This window comes from Hyperoodon ampullatus, assembly GCF_949752795.1.
Source record: "Hyperoodon ampullatus genome assembly, chromosome: 8".
In the NCBI taxonomy this organism is placed as follows: domain Eukaryota; kingdom Metazoa; phylum Chordata; class Mammalia; order Artiodactyla; family Ziphiidae; genus Hyperoodon; species Hyperoodon ampullatus.
In genome coordinates this window covers 96,511,709-96,536,210 of record NC_136921.1, presented here as the reverse complement: position 1 = coordinate 96,536,210, position 24,502 = coordinate 96,511,709, and the positions used below count along the sequence as shown (strand labels likewise).

Here is a 24,502-nt window from a genome sequence, read left to right as displayed (position 1 = left end):
TGATGGGGAAGTGAGTTGTGGACAGGATGCTGCACTGTTGAGCAGAGATGATGGGGGCAGAGGAAGACTGAAGAGTTGGGGCATGAGGTAGGGAACAGCTCTTTGAGACAGTTCTGCCTTTCAGGTCCTACTCTCCTCCAGCAAGTGTAACCAGACTTTGTACCCAGAATTTGACTGAGTCCTTCACATTGCTCACACTCAGCTAGGTTCAAGACTTTGTCAGTTTCCCCCAATAATAAACTCAGTTCCAAGTACATTGGAAGATTTATTTTCTTAACATTATGCTTCAGAGCAAAATTTAAATCATCATTTGTCACCACTCACCTCTGTTCTCGCTCCAAAGCCTCTAATCTTTCATTTGTCTTGACTTAAGATCTCTCCTCCTCTCTTTCCTCTCTCTGCCTCTAAAATCCCCTCAGTTGCACAGAGCAATTTAGTTCTGGCCCCAAATTTAATCCATTCAACAAAACAAAAGCCTAACAATTGGCCTAAAATGATATCTACAGTTCTTCAAGCATGCTTTGGAGCCTCTGGCATGATCATGGTTTGGTTATTATTTTCACCTTCATTAAAATTCTTATAAAAATTTTAATTTTCTACTACCATCAGGATATTTTTTAAAAACTTCATCACTGAACCTACAACCTACCTTTGTAATAAGAAAATCATCATATGAGTTACTGTTAAGTTAGATGCTTTCTTATTTTTAACATAATTTATTTGAAATGAATATATAATAATATTATAGTCAAACAGATTTATTTAAAATCATTTATCGATAGAAAACCTTATAGATTTTCTCAAAAGGAAACAAAAGTTTTCTAAAAATAGGTCTTATATCATTGCTTCAAAAATTAAAAAACAAAACTGGATGTCTTTCCCACCAGAAGTAAAGGAAACATTTAAAATTGATGAAAAGCATTAAAATTTTAAAAGATCAAATTTACATTATAATTAGCATAACATTTTAATAGATTGTGATAGGTTCACTAATTAAATCTTATACGTTATTATTTGTATTTGAACTATCTTAAAATGCAATATTGTGTATTATATATAATAAGTGATTTTTGTAATTATGTTGGTATTAATGCTAAACAGAATGCAAATTCATATTCCACTAAGTACATATTTATTTGCCAGGCAATGTGCTGGGTTCTGTCACAGTCATTATCCTATTTAATTAGCCAAACAACTTTATGATGTAGGTATTATTGCCATTTACCACTGTGAAAACTGAGGTCTAAGGGAGGTAAGTAAGCCACCCAAATCAAAGGTTTGCACATGTGCTACAAATGAATCTTTCTCATTTCTTTTCACAGTTTCATGTAATACACTGAAAATAGCAACATGCCAAGAGCAAACCCATAAAGAGGAAAAAATTTCTTTGAAACCTTACTCAAGACTAGCATAATTGCTTCATCAAACCTTCTGTCTAATCCCAACATAACTGATCCTATGAGCTTTCAAATATTCAAGTTATATCTTATAGACATTATTCTTTTAAAATGTTGAAAAATTATGAATTTGGGAGTGAAATTTTACATCCTTTATTGATTTGCCCATTGGTCATTTATACAAACATTTATTATAGCAAATCTACAAGGGAAGACTTGTAGTCTGATAAAACTGAGGCTCAATGAGGCAAAATTATTGGTCTAAATTCACACAATCAGTCTTTGAAAAGGCTGGGATTTGTGCCTAGTTTCTGTAAATTCAAAGCCAGTAACCTTCTGGATAGTTTCTAGATCATCATCTAGAAGTTATTTGTGACTGGTTGGTTTATTTACATTTTCCAAATTATTCCAGAGCAGAAGGCTTGCTGGAACTGTTTCTTGATGAACTTGTAATAATTGCAGAATTTAGGGGCATTTTAAATGATATTTCTCCAGTGTGTGTGAATTCCTCACCTATATTTGCATGGACAATAAAGCTTGGAAAGAATGTGAAGAGTCAGGCTTGCTTTCCCTAGTGACTATCGTTTGGCTCAGTGATGATGAAGAAATGTTTTCCCCGAGGGTAGGAGGACTACAACAAGCAGAAATCTGGGCTGGTAAGAAGATGAGTGGAAGGAAGATGTGGTCCTTACTCAACTTGGAAGTGAAGGTGGTCTCTGAAGCTGGTTTATCTTGGGGCAACTTTGAGATTTTATTCATAGTTGGAGGTAGTCAGGGTATAAGAAGTTATTTCCAGAAGATTCTACTGCTCCTCTCCATCCATCTTATTTTGGTGATCATTTTGCAGTGTATACAATATTGAATTATTATGTTACACACCCAAAACTAATATATAAACTAATATATATGTAAATTATACCTCACTTAAAAAAATACATCCTATTAGATTCTGAGAGTGTCTACTTTAGTTGTAATCAACTAGAATTGAGCTCCCTGGGAATCCAGGCTTTTTAGGCAGCAATTCAAATGCAGAAAAAAATAAGTTGAATTAGAAAAAAAAGGAATCATCTCAGGATCACCACTGATGAATAAAAAAATTCACAAAAGTTTTCAGGAACAAAATAAAATATATTTAAAATTAAGAAAAATGTATCAATTATATTTATCTTGATAATTTTACCACAATAATTCCTACAAACATAGCTGATTATAAATGCTGATTACAATTTAGTTTTTCACAACTTCTTTTTATAGCCTATTCTCTAGATTGTTGAAATAAGTACCTTTTTATTCAGAAGCAAAAACCAGTTCACAGACATGTTAAGTTTTCCTGATCAGTAAACATCTTTAAGTAAAACCTCATGCCTGGTAACAGCTCTAATTTGACCAAAAGACCTGGAGATTTAAGTCTACTTGCTGGAAATCTATGGGGCCCTGTGAGAGAAAGGGGATCCATTTCTGCAGATTGTTTAATTGGTGTCGCAAACCACATAAGTAACAGCTACAAATTCCTTAGTTGACCTGGCTCAGCTGCTATGACCACATCAGCATCTTTATGTTTTCAAATATCTGTTTAAGTGGCATTTTGTAGCATTTCTCTTTACTAACATGGTGAGTGTCAATAAATTTTCTTTGAGCAGCTAATCCCTAATTTTGTCATTTCTGCAATAAAGTTTATCCATACATTTCACTTTGGATATCCCCTTTCCAAAACACCAAAAAGGTAATGTGACTTTCATAAACTTAATTTATCTTTTATATGAATTCTACCATTTGTCTTGCTGAGCAAATGCTTTAATAATTTTCTGCCATTAAAAAATGATTTATAAAAGTTTTAAGGGACAGATATCTCTGAAAAAATGTCTATATTTTAGTAAGTGTGAACAACAGGGGGAAAATGCCTTAATATATGGTTTTTTATGAGATTTGAGAATGACTTGTCCAATGTATAATTCAGTTTAAGGTTAGCCAAGGTATTTTCCTCCTGAAAAGTTTACTTTTTTGAGAATTGCTCTTCTACCCCTTCTTTAATGTGATCCCCTAATAGTTGACCTAATGGTTATGGTACTAGACTAGTAGGAACACCCCAATAATTAATTAGCTGAGACTGGCCGGTGTCTAATATTGAAGAATGTATTTTCACAAAGAAGTTTATTTATTCTTACTCTCTGACTCTGCCTTCAGGAGAAAAAAAAAAGGCTATCATTTACCAATCAGATGTGATTTCAAATATAAGGCAGATAATTATACTGAGGAAAGACAAAAAAACATAGCAGGTATTAAATTACACCCAAGAAGGCTTCATAGTAGAGCATAGAACCCTGGAAATGGACTATCTTATTTGATCCTGTTCCCATCACTTATTTGCTATGTAATCAAACAAGTTATTTAATCTGTTTCAGTTTGCTGATTTCTAAAGTGAGGATCACAAAAATAGCTGCTGTGAGAATTAAATGAGTAAATACTTGCCAAGTTTTTAGAATTTAGTGTTTTATACTATAATTCTTATTATTCTCCTGCACTCACATATATGTCTCCAAACTATATGGAGATCTTATAGAAGGCTTCCTTAAAGAAATATACTATGGAAAAACAGTACCTGCTCATAAAAATTTTGATATGAGTTTATGCTTAACTCATGAGAAAATATGCAGTGGATTAATTCCATCAGTCAACTGAGTGAATTGCTGTACGGTAAATTGATCGTAACTCTTCTATCAACTTTCATTGTTAGCTTAATCCATCAAGATAGCCTATAGAGTATATCTCCCAAATATCTCTCAGATCCATCCAGTTTTCTGCATGAGTGAATGAAGGAATGGAATTGGCTTATTCTGGATATCTGGTAGAGTTACCCAATTTATAGAGCTGAAATGAACCACCTTTATCCAAATACTTTCTGTTGAGGACTCTGCCACTTAAGATACTTGCCTTTACTTTTTCTTGGCATAGAACCCTTTAGGAAAAGAGAACAATTCTAAAAAAGAGTATTCTTCAGACCTAAATGCTTTCAAAAAGAAGAAATTTTAGCTAATCCAGCAAACTTGGTTTGTGGCAATTCACTTCTTTCCCAAAAGAATATTTTACCATCGTAGTTATTATCCCCTAAAGTATGCCTAGATTTAGGCCTTCTATGCAGCCCAAACTTTTCATTTCTGAGTTTACTCCTTCTTGGACTGTTGTTCATACTTTGCCTAACATAATTTTCCCTTGTTAACTATAGGAATTTGGGAAATTCCCAGAAATCATGCAAAAAATGTTTATAGCTGAAGTCTTTGACCTTGCTTAGATATATATAATTCCTCCGAAGAAATTATGAAAAATGAAGGGGAAAGGAAAAGTGATCCAAGAAATCTCTTCAGGTGAGGGTTAGTATATAAGCCCTCTAGGGAAAATGATGAAAACCTTCAAGAATCTGATGCTCAAACTTTATTTCTATATCACTCTTCAAAACCCAAACTAGGCTAATTTTTTAGCAAAACAACTTGTAGTGAATGAACTTGGAAGACTTGGACTAATTGTGATTTGTATCAGGAAACTTTTGTGAAGGTTAAGAGAGAAGTTCAGCACAAAAACACACACAATAATATTATCTCATTACTCTGGACATGGGATTCTTTCAGAAGGGGTCTGTGTTTCCATATCACCCTTCCATCTGGACTAAGCTTCTGTGCAGGTCTGTTGGTTACAGAAAACCCAGAATCATCAGTAAGAAATAGAAATCTCATCAAATAAAAGAAGTTCACAAAAATAAGGCAATAGTTTTTTTTTTTTGCATCTTTATTGGAGTATAATTGCTTTACAATGGTGTGTTAGTTTCTGCTTTATAACAAAGTGAATCAGTTATACATATACATATGTTCCCATATCTCTTCCCTCTTCTGTCTCCCTCCCTCCCACCCTCCCTATCCCACCCCTCTAGGTGGTCACAAAGCACGGAGTTGATCTCCCTGTGCTATGTGGCTGCTTCCCACTAGCTATCTATTTTACGTTTGGTAGTGTATATATGTCCATGCCACTCTCTCACTTTGTCACAGCTTACCCTTCCCCCTCCCCATATCCTCAAGTCCATTCTCCAGTAGGTCTGTGTCTTTATTCCTGTCTTACCCCTAGGTTCTTCATGACATTTTTTTTTCTTAGATTCCATGTATATGTGTTAGCATACGGTATTTGTCTTTCTCTTTCTGACTTACTTCACTCTGTATGACAGACTCTAGGTCCATCCACCTCACTACAAATAACTCAATTTTGTTTCTTTATACGGCTGAGTAATATTCCATTGTCTATATGTGCCACATCTTCCTTATCCATTCATTTGATAATGGACACTTAGGTTGTTTCCATCTTCTGGCTATTGTAAATAGAGCTGCAATGAACATTTTGGTACATGACTCTTTTTGAATTATGGTTTCTCAGGGTATATGCCCAATACTGGGATTGTGGGGTCATATGGTAGTTCTATGTGTAGTTTTTTAAGGAACCTCCATACTGTTCTCCATAGTGGCTGTACCAATTCACATTCCCACCAGCAGTGCAAGAGTGTTCCCTTTTCTCCACAACCTCTCCAGCATTTATTGTTTGTAGATTTTTTGATGATGCCCATTCTGACCGATGTGAGATGATATCGCATTGTAGTTTTGATTTGCATTTCTCTAATGATTAATGATGTTGAGCATTCTTTCATGTGTTTGTTGGCACTCTGTATATCTTCTTTGGAGAAATGTCTGTTTAGGTCTTCTGCCCATTTTTGGATTGGTTTGTTTGTTTTTTTGTTATTGAGCTGCATGAGCTGTTTGTAAATTTTGGAGATTAATCCTTTGTTAGTTGCTTCATTTGCAAATATTTCCTCTCATTCTGAGGGTTGTCTTTTCATCTTCTTTATGGTTTCCTTTGCTGTGCAAAAGCTTTGAAGTTTCATTAGGTCCCATTTGTTTATTTTTGTTTTTATTTCCATTTCTCTAGGAGGTGAGTCAAAAAGGATCTTGCTGTGATTTATGTCATAGGATGTTCTGCCTATGTTTTCTTCTAAGAGTTTGATAGTTTCTGGCCTTACATTTAGGTCTTTAATCCATTTTGAGCTTATTTTTGTGTATGGTGTTAGGGAGTGTTCTAATCTCATACTTTTACATGTACCTGTCCTGTTTTCCCAGCACCACTTATTGAAGAGGCTGTCCTTTCTCCACTGTACATTCCTGCCTCCTTTATCAAAGATAAGGTGACAATATGTGTGTCGGCTTATCTCTGGGCTTTCTATCATGTTCCATTGATCTATATTTCTGTTTTTGTGCCAGTACCATACTGTCTTGATTGCTGTAGCTTTGTACTATAGTATGAAGTCAGGGAGCCTCATTCCTCCAGCTCCATTTTTCGTTCTCAAGATTGCTTTGGCTATTCGGGGTCTTTTGTGTTTCCATACAAATTGTGAAATTTTTTGTTCTATTTCTCTAAAAAATGCCAGTGATAGTTTGATAGGGATTACATTGAATCTGTAGATTGCTTTGGGTAGTAGAGTCATTTTCACAATGTTGATTCTTCCAATCCAAGAACATGGTATATCTCTCCATCTATTTGTATCATCTTTAATTTCTTTCATCAGTGTCTTATAATTTTCTGCATACAGGTCTTTTGTCTCCTTAGGTAGGTTTATTCTTAGATATTTTATTCTTTTTGTTGCAATGGTAAATGGGAGTGTTTTATTGATTTCACTTTCAGATTTTTCATCATTAATGTATAGGAATGCCAGAGATTTCTGTGTATTAATTTTGTATCCTGCTACTTTACCAAATTCATTGATTAGCTCTAGTAGTTTTCTGGTAGCAACTTTAGGATTCTCTATGTATAGTATCATGTCATCTGCAAACAGTGACTGCTTTACTTCTTCCTTTCCGATTCGGATTCCTTTTATTTCCTTTTCTTCTCTGATTGCTGTGGCTAAAACTTCCAAAACTATGTTGAATAAGAGTGGTGAGAGTGGGCAGCCTTGTCTTGTTCCTGATCTTAGTGGAAATGCTTTCAATTTTCCACCATTGAGGACGATGCTGGCTGTGGGTTTGTCATATATGGTCTTTATTATGTTGAGGAAAGTTCCCTCTATGCCTACTTTCTGCAGGGTTTTTATCATAAATGGGTGTTGAATTTTGTCGAAAGCTTTCTCCGCATCTATTGAGATGACCATATGGTTTTTCTCCTTCAATTTGTTAATACGGTGTATCACACTGATCGATTTGCGTATATTGAAGAATCCTTGCATTTCTGGAATAAACTCCACCTGATCATGGTGTATGATCCTCTTAATGTGCTGTTGGATTCTGTTTGCTAGTATTTTGTTGAGGATTTTTGCATCTATGTGCATCAGTGATATTGGCCTGTAGTTTTGTTTCTTTGTGACATCCTTGTCTGGTTTTGGTATCAGGGTGATGGTGGCCTCATAGAAGGAGTTTGGGAGTGTTCCTCCCTCTGCTATATTTTGGAAAGGTTTGAGAAGGATAGGTGTTAGCTCTTCTCTAAATGTTTGATAGAATTCGCCTGTGAAGCCATCTGGTCCTGGGCTTTTGTTTGATGGAAGATTTTTTATCACAGTTTCAATTTCAGTGCTTGTGATTGGTCTGTTCATATTTTCTATTTCTTCCTGATTCAGTCTTGGCAGGTTGTGCTTTCTAAGAATTTGTCCATTTCTTCCAGATTGTCCATTTTATTGGCATAGAGTTGCTTGTAGTAATCTCTCATGATCTTTTGTATATTTGCAGTGTCAGTTGTTACTTCTCCTCTTTCATTTCTAATTATATTGATTTGTGTCTTCTCCCTTTTTTTCTTGATGAGTCTGGCTAACGGTTTATCAATTTTTTTTGTCTTCTCAAAGAACCACCTTTTAGTTTTATTGATCTTTGCTATTGTTTCCTTCATTTCTTTTTCTATTTCTGATCTGATCTTTATGATTTCTTTCCTTCTGCTAACTTTGGGATGTTTTTGTTCTTTTTTTCTCTAATTGCTTTAGGTGCAAGTTTAGGTTGTTTATTCGAGATGTTTCCTGTTTCTTAAGGTAGGATTGTTTTGCTATAAACTTCCCTCTTAGAACTGCTTTTGCTGCATCCCATAGGCTTTGCGTCGTCATGTCTCCATTGCCCTTTGTTTCTAGGTATTTTTTGATTTCCTCTTTGATTTCTTCAGTGATCACTTCATTATTAAGTAATGTATTGTTTAGCCTTCATGTGTTTGTATTTTTTACAGATCTTTTCCTGTAATTGATATCTAGTCTCATAGCGTTGTGGTCGGAAAAGATAATTGATACAATTTCAAATTTCTTAAATTTACCAAGGTTTGATTTGTGACCCAAGATATGATCTATCTTGGAGAATGTTCCATGAGCACTTGAGAAAAATGTGTATTCTGTTGTTTTGGGATGGAATGTCCTATAAGTATCAATTAAGTCTATCTTGTTTAATGTATCATTTAAAACTTGTGTTTCCTTATTTATTTTCATTTTGGATGATCTGTCCATTGGTGAAAGTGGGGTGTTAAAGTCCCGTACTATGAATATGTTACTGTTGATTTCCCCTTTTATGGCTGTTAGTATTTGCCTTATGTATTGAGGTGCTATGTTGGGTGCATAAATATTTACAATTGTTATATCTTCTTCTTGGATCGATCCCTTGATCATTATGTAGTGTCCTTCTTTGTCTCTTCTAGTAGTCTTTATTTTAAAGTCTATTTTTTCTGATATGAGAATTGCTACTCCAGCTTTCTTTTGGTTTCCATTTGCATGGAATGTCTTTTTCCATCCCCTCACTTTCAGTCTGTATGTGTCTCTAGGTCTGAAGTGGGTCTCTTGTAGACAGCATATATATGGGTCTTGTTTTTGTATCCATTCAGCCAGTCTGTGTCTTTTGGTGGGAGCATTTAATCCATTTACATTTAAGGTAATTGTCGATATGTATGTTCCTATTCCCATTTTCTTAATTGTTTTGGGTTTGTTATTGTAGGTCTTTTCCTTCTCTTGTGTTTCTTGCGTAGGGAAGGTCCTTTAGCATTTGTTGTAAAGCTGGTTTGGTGTTGCTGAATTCTCTTAGCTTTTGCTTGTCTGTAAAGGTTTTAATTTCTCCATCAAATCTGAATGAGATCCTTGCTGGGTAGAGTAATCTTGGTTGTAGGTTTTTCTCCTTCATTACTTTAAATATGTCCTGCCAGTCCCTCTGGCTTGCAGAGTTTCTGCTGAAAGATCAGCTGTTAACCTTACGGGGATTCCCTTGTGTGTTATTTGTTGTTTTTCCCTTGCTGCTTTTAATATGATTTCTTTGTGTTTAATTTTTGACAGTTTGATTAATATGTGTCTTGGCGTGTTTCTTCTTGGATTTATCCTGTATGGGACTCTCTGTGCTTCCTGGACTTGATTAACTATTTCTTTTCCCATATTAGGGAAGTTTTCAACTATAATCTCTTCAAATATTTTTTCAGTCCCTTTCTTTTCCTCTTCCTCTTCTGGAACCCCTATGATTTGAATATTGGTGCGTTTAATGTTGTCCCAGAGGTCTCTGATACTGTTCTCAGTTCTTTTCATTCTTTTTTTCTTTATTCTGCTCAGCAGTAGTTATTTCCACTATTCTATCTTCCAGGTCACTTATCCGTTCTTCTGCCTCAGTTATTCTGCTATTGATCCCTTCTAGAGTATTTTTAATTTCATTTATTGTGTTGTTCATCATTGCTTGTTTTATCTTTAGTTCTTCTAGGTCCTTGTTAAATGTTTCTTGCATTTTCTCTATTCTATTTCCAAGATTTTGGATCATCTTTACTATCATTATTCTGAATTCTTTTTCAGGCAGACTGCCTATTTCCTCTTCATTTGTTAGGTCTGGTGGGTTTTTATCTTGCTATTTCATCTGCTGTGGGTGTTTCAGTCTTCTCATTTTGCTTATCTTACTGTGTTTGGGGTCTCCTTTTTGCAGGCTGCAGGTTCGTAGTTTCTGTTGTTTTTGGTGTCTGTCCCCAGTGGCTAAGGTTGGTTCAGTGGGTTGTGTAGGCTTCCTGATGGAGGGGACTAGTGCCTGTGTTCTTGTGGATAAGGCTGGATCTTGTCTTTCTGGTGGGCAGGTCCACGTCTGGTGGTGTGTTTTGGGGTGTCTGTGGACTTATTATGATTTTAGGCAGCCTCTCTGCTAAGGGGTGGTGTTGTGTTCCTGTCTTGCTAGTTGTTTGGCATAGGGTGTCCAGCACTGTAGCTTGCTGGTCGTTGAGTGAAGCTGGGTGTTTGTGTTGAGATGGAGGTCCCTGGGAGATTTACACTGTTTGATATTATGTGAAGCTGGGAGGTCTCTTGTGGACCAGTGTCCTGAAGTTGGCTTTCCCACCTCAGAGGCACAGCACTGACTCCTGGCTGCAGCACCAAGAGCCTTTCATCCACACGGCTCAGAATAAAAGGGAGAAAAAGTAGAAAGAAAGAAAGAAAGAAAGAAAGAAAGAAAGGGGATAAAAGAAAAGAAAATAAAGATGTTATTAAAATAAAAAATAATTATTAAGAAAAAAAATTTTTTTAATTAAAAAGAAAAAAAAAAGGACGGATAGAACCTTAGGACAAGTGGTGAAAGCAAAGCTATACAGACAAAATCTCACACAGAAGCATACACATGCACACTCACAAAAAGAGGAAAAGGGGAAAAAATAATCTTGCTCTCAAAGTCCACCTCCTCAATTTGGATGATTCCTTGTCTATTCAGGTATTCCACAGATGCAGGGTACATCAAGTTGATTGTGGAGTTTTAATCCGCTGCTCCTGAGGCTGCTGGGAGAGATTTCCCTTTCTCTTCTTTGTTCGCACAGCTCCTGGGGCTCGGCTTTGGATTTGGCCCCGCCTCTGCGTGTAGGTTGTGGGTGGGCGTCTGTTCTACGCTCATACAGGACGGGGTTAAAGGAGACGCTGATTCGGGGGCTCTGGCTCACTCAGGCCGGAGGGAGGGAGGGGCACGGAGTGCGGGGCGAGCCTGCGGCGGCAGGGGCCGGCGTGACGTTGCACCAGCGTGAGGCGCGCCGTGCGTTCTCCCGGTGAAGTTGTCCCTGGATCCCGGGACCCTGGCAGTGGCGGGCTGCACAAGCTCCCCAGAAGGCAGGTGTGGATAGTGACCTGTGCTCGCACACAGGCTTCTTGGTGGCGGCAGCAGCAGCCTTAGCGTCTCATGCCCATCTCTGGGGTCCAGCCGCTGTTAGCCGTGGCTCGCGCCCGTCTCTGGAGCTCCTTTAAGCAGCACTCTTAATCCCCTCTCCTCGCGCACCAGGAAACAAAGAGGGAAGAAAAAGTCTCTTGCCTCTTCGGCAGCTCCAGACCTTTTCCCGGACTCCCTCCTGGCTAGCTGTGGTGCACTAACCCCTTCAGGCTGTGTTCACGCCGCCAGTCCTCTCCCTGCGCTGCGGGTAAGCAGACAAGCCTCTCGGGCTGGTGAGTGCTGGTCGGCACCGATCCTCTTTGCGGGAATCTCTCCACTTTCCCTGTGGCTGCGCTCTTCTCCACGGCTCCGAAGCTTTCCCCCTCCGCCACCCGCAGTCTCCGCCCACGAAGGGGCTTCTAGTGTGTGGAAACCTTTCCTCCTTCACAGCTCCCTCCGACTGGTGCAGGTCCCGTCCCTATTCTTTTGTCTCTGTTTATTCTTTTTTCTTTTGCCCTACCCAGGTACGTGGGGAGTTTCTTGCCTTTTGGGAGGTCTGAGGGCTGCCAGCGTTCAGTAGGTGTTCTGTAGGAGTTGTTCCACGTGTAGATGTATTTCTGATGTATCTGTGGGGAGGAAGGTGATCTCCGCGTCTTACTCTTCCGCCATCTTCGCTGCCGTCTCAAGGCAATAGTTTTGATGTTTTCTTCGAAGTAGAGATAATAGAGCACCTACAATTTATTTTAAATGAGTTCATCATGAGAATAATCCTGTTGTATTAGCCATTATAGATTAGAGATAGCACTGCTCCCATAACCCTTGCTAAATGTTGTAGATCAGTAAAGTGCTTTGTGACTAATTGCTTAAAGTGCTTTTATTTTAAAGCATGGATTTGCAATTTATAAAGGAGTACTGTAATAGGAGTATTGCATACATGACCAAGAGAAGCAATTTATTCCACTACTAACTTCAACAACTATAAGTAGAAAAGGCTCTCTCCACACGTTTCTTCAAAATAGCCCCTCAGCATAACCAGCCTAAGTCAGACAGGAACATGTACATAGGAGAGAAAAAATAGCGTGGAAGGCATTTTGTAAGAACACTAGTCTTTCTCATTCCAGGTTAAAGGATAGATGATTATGTGAGATTGATTTCTATTTTGGCTGATTCTTAGACCTTAATTAATGTAGTTACCAACTAAACCCTCTAAGATTTGGTGACTAAAGCTGAATAAGATGGAAAAAACAATTAATTGTTTGGGAATTTGGTATCACCAAGTCAATTTAGTTTATGCATTTGTCAAACAATATGTATAGAATATCATCAGGGGCATCTAAAGCTTCCTAGAGTTTTGGATTATGCATGCCCCCAATATTTTATGAATCTTTTTTCTGTAGTAAGTACCTACTTGCTGAAAATTATGTATTCAACTTGATGAAGATTGTAAGTGGTTTTTGTCTCCAAGGGGAAAATGATGAACAAATTCAAAGGAGACATACTTTCCTGATTCTTTCTTCTCTCATCTTCCCTAGATGGAAACTCATACCAAAAAAAATGTGCTCTCTCCACTGAAGAATTTGATCATAAACACTAAAAAATTAGTAATTTGTGATGTTTGCCATCTTAGAGTAGAAACAATTCATTGCTCTTGCTATGCATGAATATGCAAGGTAAACAATGTGTGCAGTTTGCGATCCCTAAGATCTAGAGTGGTTGGTTGGCTATGGTATTACAGGAAGGCTAGTCAGAAATCATCGAGACAAAAATGATGGTGGAGTTTTCACATTTACACCTTTTGATTTTTTTAAGCATAGGTATTTACCTCAGTCATATATTTATGCTGGATTTTAAATTGAATAACTTCTCATTATTCCTGGAGTCAGAAATTTCTGTTATTTCTTCTCCATGGTATGAGAACATGGCAAGAGAACATCTGGGTCCTTCTTGCAGTCCTTCACTTTGAAATCCTCCTGAGTATAGCCCTGTGTGGGTCTTGGGATTTGAGTCTTTCTTAGCCTGTCTTCTACTGCAGGTGTTACTACAGGAAGTAATAGTAAAAAGTGAGTTTTGTTTTGTAGGGAGGGCTGCTTACTATCAAACTACTCATTCTTCTCTGAAAAACTGAAGTTTGAATTTTAGTAGCTTGTCAGAACAGGAAGATTAAAAATGCCATGTTTTTCAACTTGAATCTTTGCAATTGCATTTCTCCAGGCAACACAAAATGCATTCACTCTTTCAGATCCAATAGAAACTTGCCCCTGTGGGTCAGGGAGTTAATACTGAGTGACCAAACTATTCAGGTTAGTACACTGAGGTTGAAGGCTCAGCTCTGCTCCTTAGATAGTATGCGATCTCGGGCAATAGAAATTGTTGGCAGGATTAAATGATAAAATATAAGAAGCACCTGGCATAGTTCTTGGCACATGGTAACTATTTCCTTAATATTAACTACTGTTTTTGTAGTTGCTGCTAATATTATTAACAGTAATAAACTTTGCAATTTTTACTCATTAATCTGTATCTTTCTAACAGATAACTTATGATTTAATAAATCAATATGTAACAGCATATTCATGTTAAAATACATGTAGACAGATTATAATAAGAATTTGAAATTTAAAGTTGTTTATGTATTTTATCCTTTTTAAAGGTTTTGTGTAAAGACCTACAGTTTAAAATCTGATCAGACCTTCTTCACGTCCATGTTTGGACCCATTTTAAAACACAAGAGCTCAGAACCTTATGGAAAACTGTAGGCCAGAGATTGTGGATAAGTAGGAAGATATATCATGTACATGCCTCATTGATTTTTCTTTCTGACATTATTAAAATTGAGCAATTTGAGAAATAATTTTCTGATAGTAGTAGCATTATGTTATAAAATCTCACATTGAAAGTAGAACTTTCAACTATTTTTAATTTTCAAATTGAGTAGAATTGGTGACAAAGCAGTAAAATCAAGAATTGATCTTTTTAGTAGTTACCTAGAGCCACTAAATGTGAATGATACTCTATTCTACATGTACAGGAGAGTGAGAATTAATGGCTTATGTTTAGAACAATAACCCTCAGGTTTTTTTTGCAGGATTATCTATCATTAAAACAAGTTCAATTATGTTCAGTATTCTCCATTTAGGCACAAAAGTAGGTTTACATATTGACATACTTAAACATTTTTACTGAAAGCAATTGAAATTTTTTTTCTTAATCTAGCTTTAAATAGAAAACCCAATTAACTAGAATACTAAAAGCAAAGCCAAAGTGTTTCTATCATTTTACAATTTTTTTCCAAGTTTTAACTTTTAAAACTAGTTTAGATTACCTAAAATTACTACTCTTTATATATATTTTTTTGCTTATAAAAGATAAAGAAAATGTGAATTTTTGCTGCACCTCCCAGATTCAATTTTCATCCCATCTTTTCCGTGATTGAGAAAGTAGAGAAGACCCATACTGCCTCTCACGTTAAATTGGTTCTAAGAGCCAAATCTTAAAATTTCCACAACCGTTCCCACCACTCTTTACAGCAGACAGAGTATGACTTGAGTGGTCTTCATTTCACAACCCTAGACCTTCTTTCTCCATTGCTGCCCTCCCAACTTCCCTACCTTCAAAGACAGTCAACGCCCTTACTTTCTCACCATCTCCCTGCCACCAGAGCCTGCTTAAAAAAGAAAAAAAAAAGATCTGTGATTCAATCAGACAAATTCCATCTGAGAATAAGAGCATTTCAATAGGTGTGAGAGCTTTCCTCTAAAAGAATGACACTGAAGGAGAAACCATTACTTTAGTCAGTGGGCAGGAACTCTGAGTCAAGTTTTCGCAACTGGGCTTCACTTCTTCCTTGGCACATCTTTTTCTTTCCAATCTGCTGCCTTCACTTATATTCCATTCCGCTCTTCCATCTCACTCCCCTCCTTAGGAGAATATTCCTATTCTCATGCCACCAAAACACATACATCCTATAGACCCAATTTTAGACTGAACACTTTTAAGAAGACATCTCACTACCTCTCTTCATTGTTTAAACTCTAGTTTCTATGGAACTTTAAGATTTTTGGCTGTTTAATGTGCTATTTGCTCCCCAAGTGGAGTGAAATGTTACAGAATGGCAGATGAATATACATAGAGATCGTGCATTCATTTTCCACAGATCACCTCTGATCATCTCTTTGCAGGACTCACCACATCTTTAGGTGCTTAATACATGTATATTGGGATTCATTCACATTGCTAATGTGAATCGGTGTGTTTTGTACTGCTTTAGTTGACCAAAAAATAATTTTGCCATTTCTTGATGTGTATCTTATATAACACTTTATGAAATAAGGCATTACTTCCTCTAACTTTACAGGGTTGAAACTAGCACATTTGGAAAGAGGTGGAATTTTTCTTCAGCAGCCTCACCTCTTTTTTTCTTCTCATCTCTCTTGGTATTTAGTGTTCACTCCTTCCTTGGCTTACTGTTACCTTCATGCACACAGCAAAATTTATCCTCAGGCAGAAAATACACAACAGTTTCCTCTCGAGAGGCATTTAAATGAAGAGTATTTTCTCCTGATGTGAAGATTTCTTATTCCCAACCTACAAGGCAAATCATATTATACAGATGTCAAAACACCATTTAGAATCAGAAGCTCCGATTTATCCCACAATACGTTTCTCCAGTAACTATAACTTTCAATCCTAGATCATCAATTCTTTCTAGTTATTGGCAACATAAGCTACATAAATGGACCAAAAATAGAACTGAATCAACCTAGACAGATCTGCCTGCATGAGGAAATACTGCTATACATAGCAAAGGTAACGTTTTTCTTATGAAGAAATGATAATGCAGTATAACTCAGAAATAGTATTTCTGCTGAAAGGACTACACAAACCAATTTTTGCCAAGTATTTTTCAAACACTATTTGCTGCTTCTTCTAAGTATGGAAAATTAACTGGAGTGCTTTTTAAGGGATAATATGGGGGTCTGTCTCCCCCACTCTCCCAGGCCATGGTGCCTTGGAGTAGTCAGTCATTCCTTCTGACCATGTGTTCCTCATTTCTAAAGTGGAAATTATGGTGATAGTTCTACTACTCCATGCAGGGATTGTTGGGTCAGATAAGTGAGAAATGTATGAGGGCAAATAGAAGCCATTCAATTAAATCAATTATTGTGTTTATAGAAGAAATTATCTTTTTGTTAATTATGAATTCTGCATGTTAGGAAAACACAACAAGCACATCAAATCTGTTATATCTTGGATATGACTATTTAAGACAAAACTAATCTTTGAAAAGAGAATAGATTTAAAGTCTGTGTAAAGAAAAATATTAGTAACTAATAGAATAAATGGCGTATAGATATGGCAGAAATGGTGAAGGTGGTATGCAAATAATTTTAGTTTGGGAAATGGTGAAGCTAGAGGGCAAGATTCTGGTTGGACTTTGTCAGAGAGATTCAGCCACTAGACAGACCTGAAACCTTGGTCAGATGACTCAACCTACATATCAGTTTCTACACTTTGCCGTGAAGATTCAGGTAATTAAGATAAGTGAAGCTCTTAAAATAGTGCCCGCCAGGCTTCCCTGGTGGCGCAGCGGTTGGGAGTCTGCTTGCCGATGCAGAGGACACGGGTTTGTGCCCCGGTCCGGGAGGATCCTGCATGCCGCGGAGCGGCTGGGCCCGTGAGCCTGCGCGTCTGGAGCCTGTGCTCCGCGGTGGGAGAGGCCACAACAGTGAGAGGCCCGTGTACAGCAAAAAAAAATTAAATTAAATTAAATTTAAAAAATAGTGCCCGCCACCTAGCAGTTGTTCACAAAGTGTTATTACTGATATATTTTCTTTCTTTTTTTTAAAATTAATTAATTTATTTATATTTTTGGCTGTGTTGGGTCTTCGTTTCTGTGCGAGGGCTTTCTCTAGTTGTAGCAAGCGGGGGCCACTCTTCATCACGGTGCGCGGGCCTCTCACTACCGCGGCCTCTCTTGTTGCAGAGCACAGGCTCCAGACGCACAGGCTCAGTAGTTGTGGCTCACGGGCCTAGTTGCTCCGCGGCATGTGGGATCCTCCCAGACCAGGGCTCGAACCCGTGTCCCCTGCATTAGCAGGCAGACTCTCAACCACTGCGCCACCAGGGAAGTCCCTGATATATTTTCAATTGTATAATAATTTATCCTAGCAGATTACTTTTTAAATACTAGTTCAACAAGACCCATAACTGGACAACTGGAGTCTCTAATACCCAGCTGATCATGTGCCTTACATTATTCCCTGCAAGTATTATTTATATCATCTACAAAGCTAACGTACTATGATTCTAATATAATAATAGTGAGCTCAAATTGCAGGCTAAGATTTAGATTAACTAAATTTAAAGGATTTCTGTTTATTTGTGTAGATCTGTCCCTCCTATGACCTCTATCCCCTCCTTGCACCCCTCTGATTTTACACTGTGTTTATAAAGCAAAAACCATATTTCCATCATTTTACAAATTACTTTTTTCAAATTTCAACATTTAGATGAACACCTAAAAGCTCTTTGAGATGAACAGAATTATCCAAGTTTCCTTCCTTTCACTGCCTGTTTCCTGGCTATCAACCAAGCTTCTATGCACCTGCTTTGAACAAACCCATTGCATTCATTCCTAAGGTGTAGCTTCCTATGTATGGGAACTTGCAAATCTCTTCAGTAAAATGAAATTCCTAGGTCACTTTATGGGTCTTGTTGAAATAATAGTGACTTAAAAGCCAATAATTTTTACGTCAGGTTATCTATTTGTGATCTACACTGAAGGAAATCACTTGATTATTCTGGGCCTGTTTCTTACCCATAAAATAAAGTTAGACTAGATCAAAGATTTTAACCCAGGTTATATAGATAGAGCCTGTACACTTGGAGAGTGATTTTTTTTACTAATCTTTAACTAAAAATTAGGATTTCCTTCGTTTGCAGGCAAAAATACACAGAGTAACATTTGGGGTATTTGTCTTTGTCACCAATAGAAATCATCAATATCTTCATAACATATTTAAATTCATGGGGATACCTTGAAGTATTATTCGATATTATTATTTCAAAATTACTCAGCTGATAGACCTGCAGCTAGACCTTGTTATTTAACTCATTGGTAAAGAAGCACATATATTACTGTATCACATGTTAAGGATTACTTAAAGATGTTGATAATTATATTTTAATAAAAATGAAGTCCCTTGTAATCCCATGTATTTCATTTCATTTATTTATGAATTTTACTTTAAGGAGGTCATACATTTCATCAAACTAAAAGAGGGGACTCTGATTCAAAAATGTTTGGAACCTTGGATTATAGGGATGCTTCTCAAGAAGGTCTTTTACACAGATCACTCTTGGGTCATGAAGATTATCTAACATGATCTGTAATGAATTCAAAAATGCAAATCAGTTCTTCTTTTCTGTCAGAATGATATATCAGAATGATATGGCTTTCTTTTTTTATGAAAGCCTAAGCGTTACTTTCAAGTAACCCTTCCAAGTAACCCTTTTTTATGAAAGCCTAAGGGTTTCTTCCAAGTAATCCAAGTTAGTTGTAAAGGCTTCTACAACTAAAGATTTATTAACTAAAAGTAATGTGATTTGAATTTGAATTTGAAAATTCAGTATTTTCCTAAGCATTGTGGCTGCCATGCGATTGATTGGCAACGTTGTATACCTGCCCCTGAAAACACCTAGAATTTTACAGTTTCAAGGAATTTTTTTTTCCAGTGCTTCAAAAATCTTGTCTTGAATTGGCCATAGTTTTAAATTGCTACTTTTCTAATTGCATGTATGGAATTACTCTTGGATGTAGTCTACGTAACATTTAGGGATTTTTTTTTGTAATTGCTGCATTTTGACCATTTGTTATTTTGCTCCTCTTCCACTGTTTTGTTATTGGTGAGTTCTTTATCCACTAGAAGTAAGAGCATTCGATTATTGGTAAAGCTCAGTGTCCTTTGTCCATTGTAAAAGATTCTCAAAACTTTTGAGAAACAGGGATTTGTTAATTACTTATATTCCCTTCTTTTTAATTCAATCTATTTTTTCCACTCTGTTCCGTTCTGTTCTATTCTAGTCTATTTTGTTCTGCTATAATCTAGTTATAAGTAACACGATATTAAATCAGAAGTATAAGCCAAAACTAGATGATAAATGTCAGAAACAGATTGACCTGGGAAGCAGAAATTTCACAGAAGATCCAAAAGTCAATAATAGAATGCCTATAACCTTCACCCAATTCAAACAATTGAAAGGGCCAGGTTGTTGATGGTTAGAATAGGATTTGTGAGGAAGATTTCTTTAATGAGTTCTCTGCTATTGAGAAAGATGTAGAAATGCTTCCCTCTTCACCTCAGATCAAAGGAAGATAGCTTCACCCTTGGAGAGCTTGAGGTTAGGGGGATATTGGGAATGGAATCTAGTTCTTACATGAGAGGTCTAAAAGGTTAGAAGGTGACAGATAAGCTGAAGGAGAGGAAGCTGTATAGGTTTCAGCCTTTTTCAAGTAATTGATAGGAATAAAGGCCTAGTGAATGTTCCATGTGAACCAAATGTAACCTACCTATATTTGTAAGCATGATAGGACCTCAGGAGACAGAAGCTGGAGACGTACCAACAAATTTCCAGGGGCTGTGGACATTGTAAAGGAACCAGAGTTTCATATGTCCATACCAAGGTTGTGCAAAGTCTCCAGCCATGGTCTTGGCAAGAGGTCCCTGGAGAGCCCGTGAATGTGCTCACAGAATAGAGTCAGCTCTAAACACCTGCCTGGTCTAGTGAGTGCAAAGCCATCCTACAGTAGTACTAGTCATAGAGGAACTTTGCTGCTCTTCTTAGCCTTCTTCTCTCCCTTGCTCCAGCTCAGGAGTCCAAGGTAGCCAGTTGAGGGAGGGCAAACAAGAAATGAAAGAAACATCAATCATGCCCTCCCCCCATCACCACCCTTTCTAAGCTCTGCAACAAACCCAAGGTTGGGAAGAAGTTTTATCTTTGTTTTAAGATTGATTTGTATTATATGTGACCAGACCTAAGACACTGGCATTTTAATGTTATCACACGATGTTTTTATTACCTAAGAATGATTGGAAAAGTCCTGATACTCTCTGAAAGATTGAACTTGGGACAGAAGATAAGTTTCTCCCACTGCATATATTTTAAAGAGAAAGTAAGGGACAAAATAATTTTGCTTTGTGATAATACTCCCTAAGTTCTATATGTTCACTAATTGTATAATTATATAATTGTTGGAGAAATGATCTCAAAATCAATTGGTGCAAAGTTTAATTGTTAGTATATTTTCAATCACATTTCAGATGGAGAGAACATTCTATCATATATGACTGTTTTCTGAAATATCAAGTCATATAGTCATATATAGGCATCATAATTGACTCAAAAATTAATTTCTGCTCATTTTTTAACTTTCTTATATAATAAGACTCTTTTATCTATACATTTTGCTTTACGTTTCTATTTTTGATAGATTCTCTGCAACCTCTCTAGAAATGTTGGAACATTTTCCATGCTAATTTTTTTCAAGGTTTATATAGAAGCTGAGTGATTCTAAGATTATAAATTCCAATAGTTTGTTTTGGCAGATGATGTCATCTTAAACATTACATTCTCTTGTACTCATTTGTTTTAAATTCATAGCAACTAAGCAATGTGTGATAAAAGACACTGAACATCAGAGGGTTTGTTTAAAAGAATTTGTTTCAATTAAAAATATTTGGGGAAAACATGCATAATTTTTATGTTTGATTTAATGCATATTTAAACATGTTTCATCTGTTTCATTTCTGTATTCCCAGATTAATTTGCAACTTTACAAATTTGTATAACCACCAGAAGATGATTTGTTATACTCTATAAATCCACAAGCTGAAAAGAAAATGTTTGGTATCTTTGGAGAAATGTGCCACAGATCCATTGTAAAATCCAGTCTTCAACATTTTCCTAATTGCTTTAGTTTCCTGACCTTATTAGGTTTTTTCCCTCAGACCTATTTTGTTTTTGTTTATTTGTTATTTGTTTGCTTATTTTTTAGGTGAGCCTGATCTTCATAAGAATTCAGAAGATCTAGTAAGTGCCGAAGAAAAACATGCTGAGACACATTCATAGGTTTGAAACACCTTAAAGGCTTCTGTCATTTTAAACATGAGAGGTAATTTTATTTTTTAGATGAGAAATTTATTTCTGAAGTGGATGGTTTATAAAATATCATTAGAAACAAAGTTATCTTACTTAAATGTCTTCCTGGATTCTTTTTTTAAATCTCTGCTTTCTGGAGCAAAACATTAACAGGTAAGCTTTAAATATTTAACTTTTAAATTTACCTTTTCAAAGGATTCTTGACTTATTCATCCATAAAAATTATATTTACTGAGGCCTTTTAGTCCTTTAAAAATAATAAGCTATATCCTATGGGGAGGTTTAATCCTAGTTTCTTCCACTATTCCATAAAAGAAATATGAATGTTTTATACCAATTTCCTTTTCTACATCATGTAGGAAATATGAATGTTTACACTGAGTGATAATAACAAAGCAAGTACATATTATGAAACAACATCAATATTTGCTAAAATCCGTGGACATTTGCATCAATGATTCCCTTTTTAAAAATTCAGCTTCTACAACCTAAGTGTCCATCAACAGATGAATGGATAAAGAAGATGTGGCACATATATACAATGGAATATAACTCAGCCATAAAAAGAAACGAAATTGAGTTATTTGTAGTGAGGTGGATGGACCTAGAGACTGTCATACAGAGTGAAGTAAGTCAGAAAGAGAAAAACAAATACCGTATGCTAACACAAATATATGGAATCTTAAAAAAAAAAAATGGTTCTGAAGAACCTAGGGGCAGGACAGGAATAAAGACGCAGACGTAGAGAATGGACTTGAGGATATGGGGAGGGGGAAGGCTAAGCTGGGACAAAGTGAGAGAGAGGCATGGACATATATACACTACCAAATGTAAAATAGATAGCTAGTGGGAAACAGCTGCATAGCACAGGGAGATCAGCTCGGTGCTTTGTGTCCACCTAGAGTGGTGGGATAGGGAGGGTGGGAGGGAGACCCAAGAGGGAAGAGATATGGGGATATATGTATATGTATAGCTGATTCACTTTGTTATACAGCAGAAGCTAATACACCATTGTAAAGCAATTATACTCCAATAAAGATGTTTAAAAGAAAAATCAGCTTCTAGGGCTCACCTTTGATCTACCAAATTACCAACTCTGGGAGTGATGCCTTAGGAATCTGAATTTTTAATAATTCAGTCTACTGCTATTTCTGTACACTAAATTTGAGAACCACTGTCTTGGACCAACAGAGAAGGTGCAGGCAGTTAGAAGGAAGTTAAAAGGGAGGAATGTGTTTCTTATAGTAGAATATCTTAGTATCTCCTTAAAAAATACATAAAAATGAGTCCTGCTGTCTTGTACCTTGATGGTAGGGACAAGAGAAAATGCTGCAGGTACCACGTCAAGCCTTTGATATACTATCAGTAGCTCCTTAAATGTTGTTTTAGATATGACACAGTTAAAATGTGATTAGCTTTTAAGATGATTCATTTCTCAGTATTCTTGAGTTAGTTGTAAGACTCTTTAATTAATAATAATAGTTTCATTAATAGCAACTATCAGTGTCAGACACTGTGATGAACATCTCATACGTATTATCTCATTTAGTCCTATCAACAATTCCAGAGTTAGTGACTGTGATTACTATTTTACATAGGGATTGTAAATAGAAATCAAGCCACAAAGTTGATGGAAATTTTAAAAACCAGCTCTGTATTAAACAATTTAAAGATATTGTCTCATATTAGCTACAGCAATTTTTCTGCGTACCCTCCATCCAAACTTTAATGATACATAAATACACACATTTACGCATGCACTCACGCACGCACACACAGAAGAGACAGGAAGAATTCCAACTGATTTAAAGAATATCTATTATCTACTGATAAATCCCTTATTTTTACAAGCTATATGAAGTCCAACGTGAAATTGCCATTCAGTGATTGATGCCTATATATGACTAAAACATGATCTTCATTTTCATTTGGATTTTATTTCAGGATAATGAGAACAGCACTAAAATATCCTAAATCCTCAATTTTCCACAAACCTATATTCTCCTCTTTCAACACACACTTGGAAACAGGCCATTTTACGGACTCATATAAGAGAAGAACATTAATTCTGAACTAGTAATTCTAGCCAAATAAATACACTCAAAGTTGCTACCAGAGATTTTGGCCAGTGCTTCTGCCATTGCTCTTCCTCCACAATTTGGCCTTCTTCAATCAAGCCAGAGAAGTTTTTAAGACAAAAGTTGGACAGTTTTAATTTTTCATCAGGTTGAACCCAGTTATTGCATAGGCAACTATGCAATATTTGTGCAGAAGATGAGGCATTTTAAAATTTTACTTTCTTGCTTTGTTTTATACAGAGTGCTATAACTACAGTAAATTTTTCAAGATGTTAAGTAAAAGGAAAGCAAAAACAAAATTATAGAAAAATATTTTTTGCAGCTCTGAGGCTATTTAGATTGTCCTTGTTATTTTAAATACATGGGAACAAAGTGAGAGCCGGGGCTGCTCAGAAGCTGTGGTTGAAGTCCTATGACAACAATGGAGCATCAGAGCCCTGGCTCTGTGACCTGATGAACTCTTCATTGTAACTCTCAAGCTGGGAAACCACAGTGAAACCTGCCCCTGAAAGCAGTGGACCAGCCTGCATCCATCCCTGTGATTTCAAAGCACTAATGCATCACCTACATGGGTGTCATCACAATGCAAGTCACGCATTACCTACGATCCAAGATGACAAGAACCTCCAGCCATTGTTGGAGACAGACACTAGAACTGAGAATGGAATTTGCCTTCTGGGGTGTTGATCCCATCAGGATGTAACAAAATATATCACAGGCCAAGGGATAAGTGACAAGA

General features: G+C 36.6%; 1 protein-coding gene across 2 annotated transcripts in view; it reads left to right on the top strand.

Annotated features, from left to right (window-relative positions):
* PDE1A (phosphodiesterase 1A) overlaps positions 1-21,655 on the top strand; it is a gene marked incomplete at both ends in the record, with an annotated part of 341,142 nt that extends 319,487 nt beyond the window's left edge. For both annotated transcript variants that reach the window (XM_079710186.1, XM_079710187.1), the window contains one exon: positions 21,582-21,655. In XM_079710186.1, coding sequence (XP_079566312.1) covers positions 21,582-21,655 — 74 coding nt within the window. The remainder of the gene's footprint in view (positions 1-21,581) is intronic.
* Between the last annotated feature and the right edge of the window lie 2,847 nt (positions 21,656-24,502).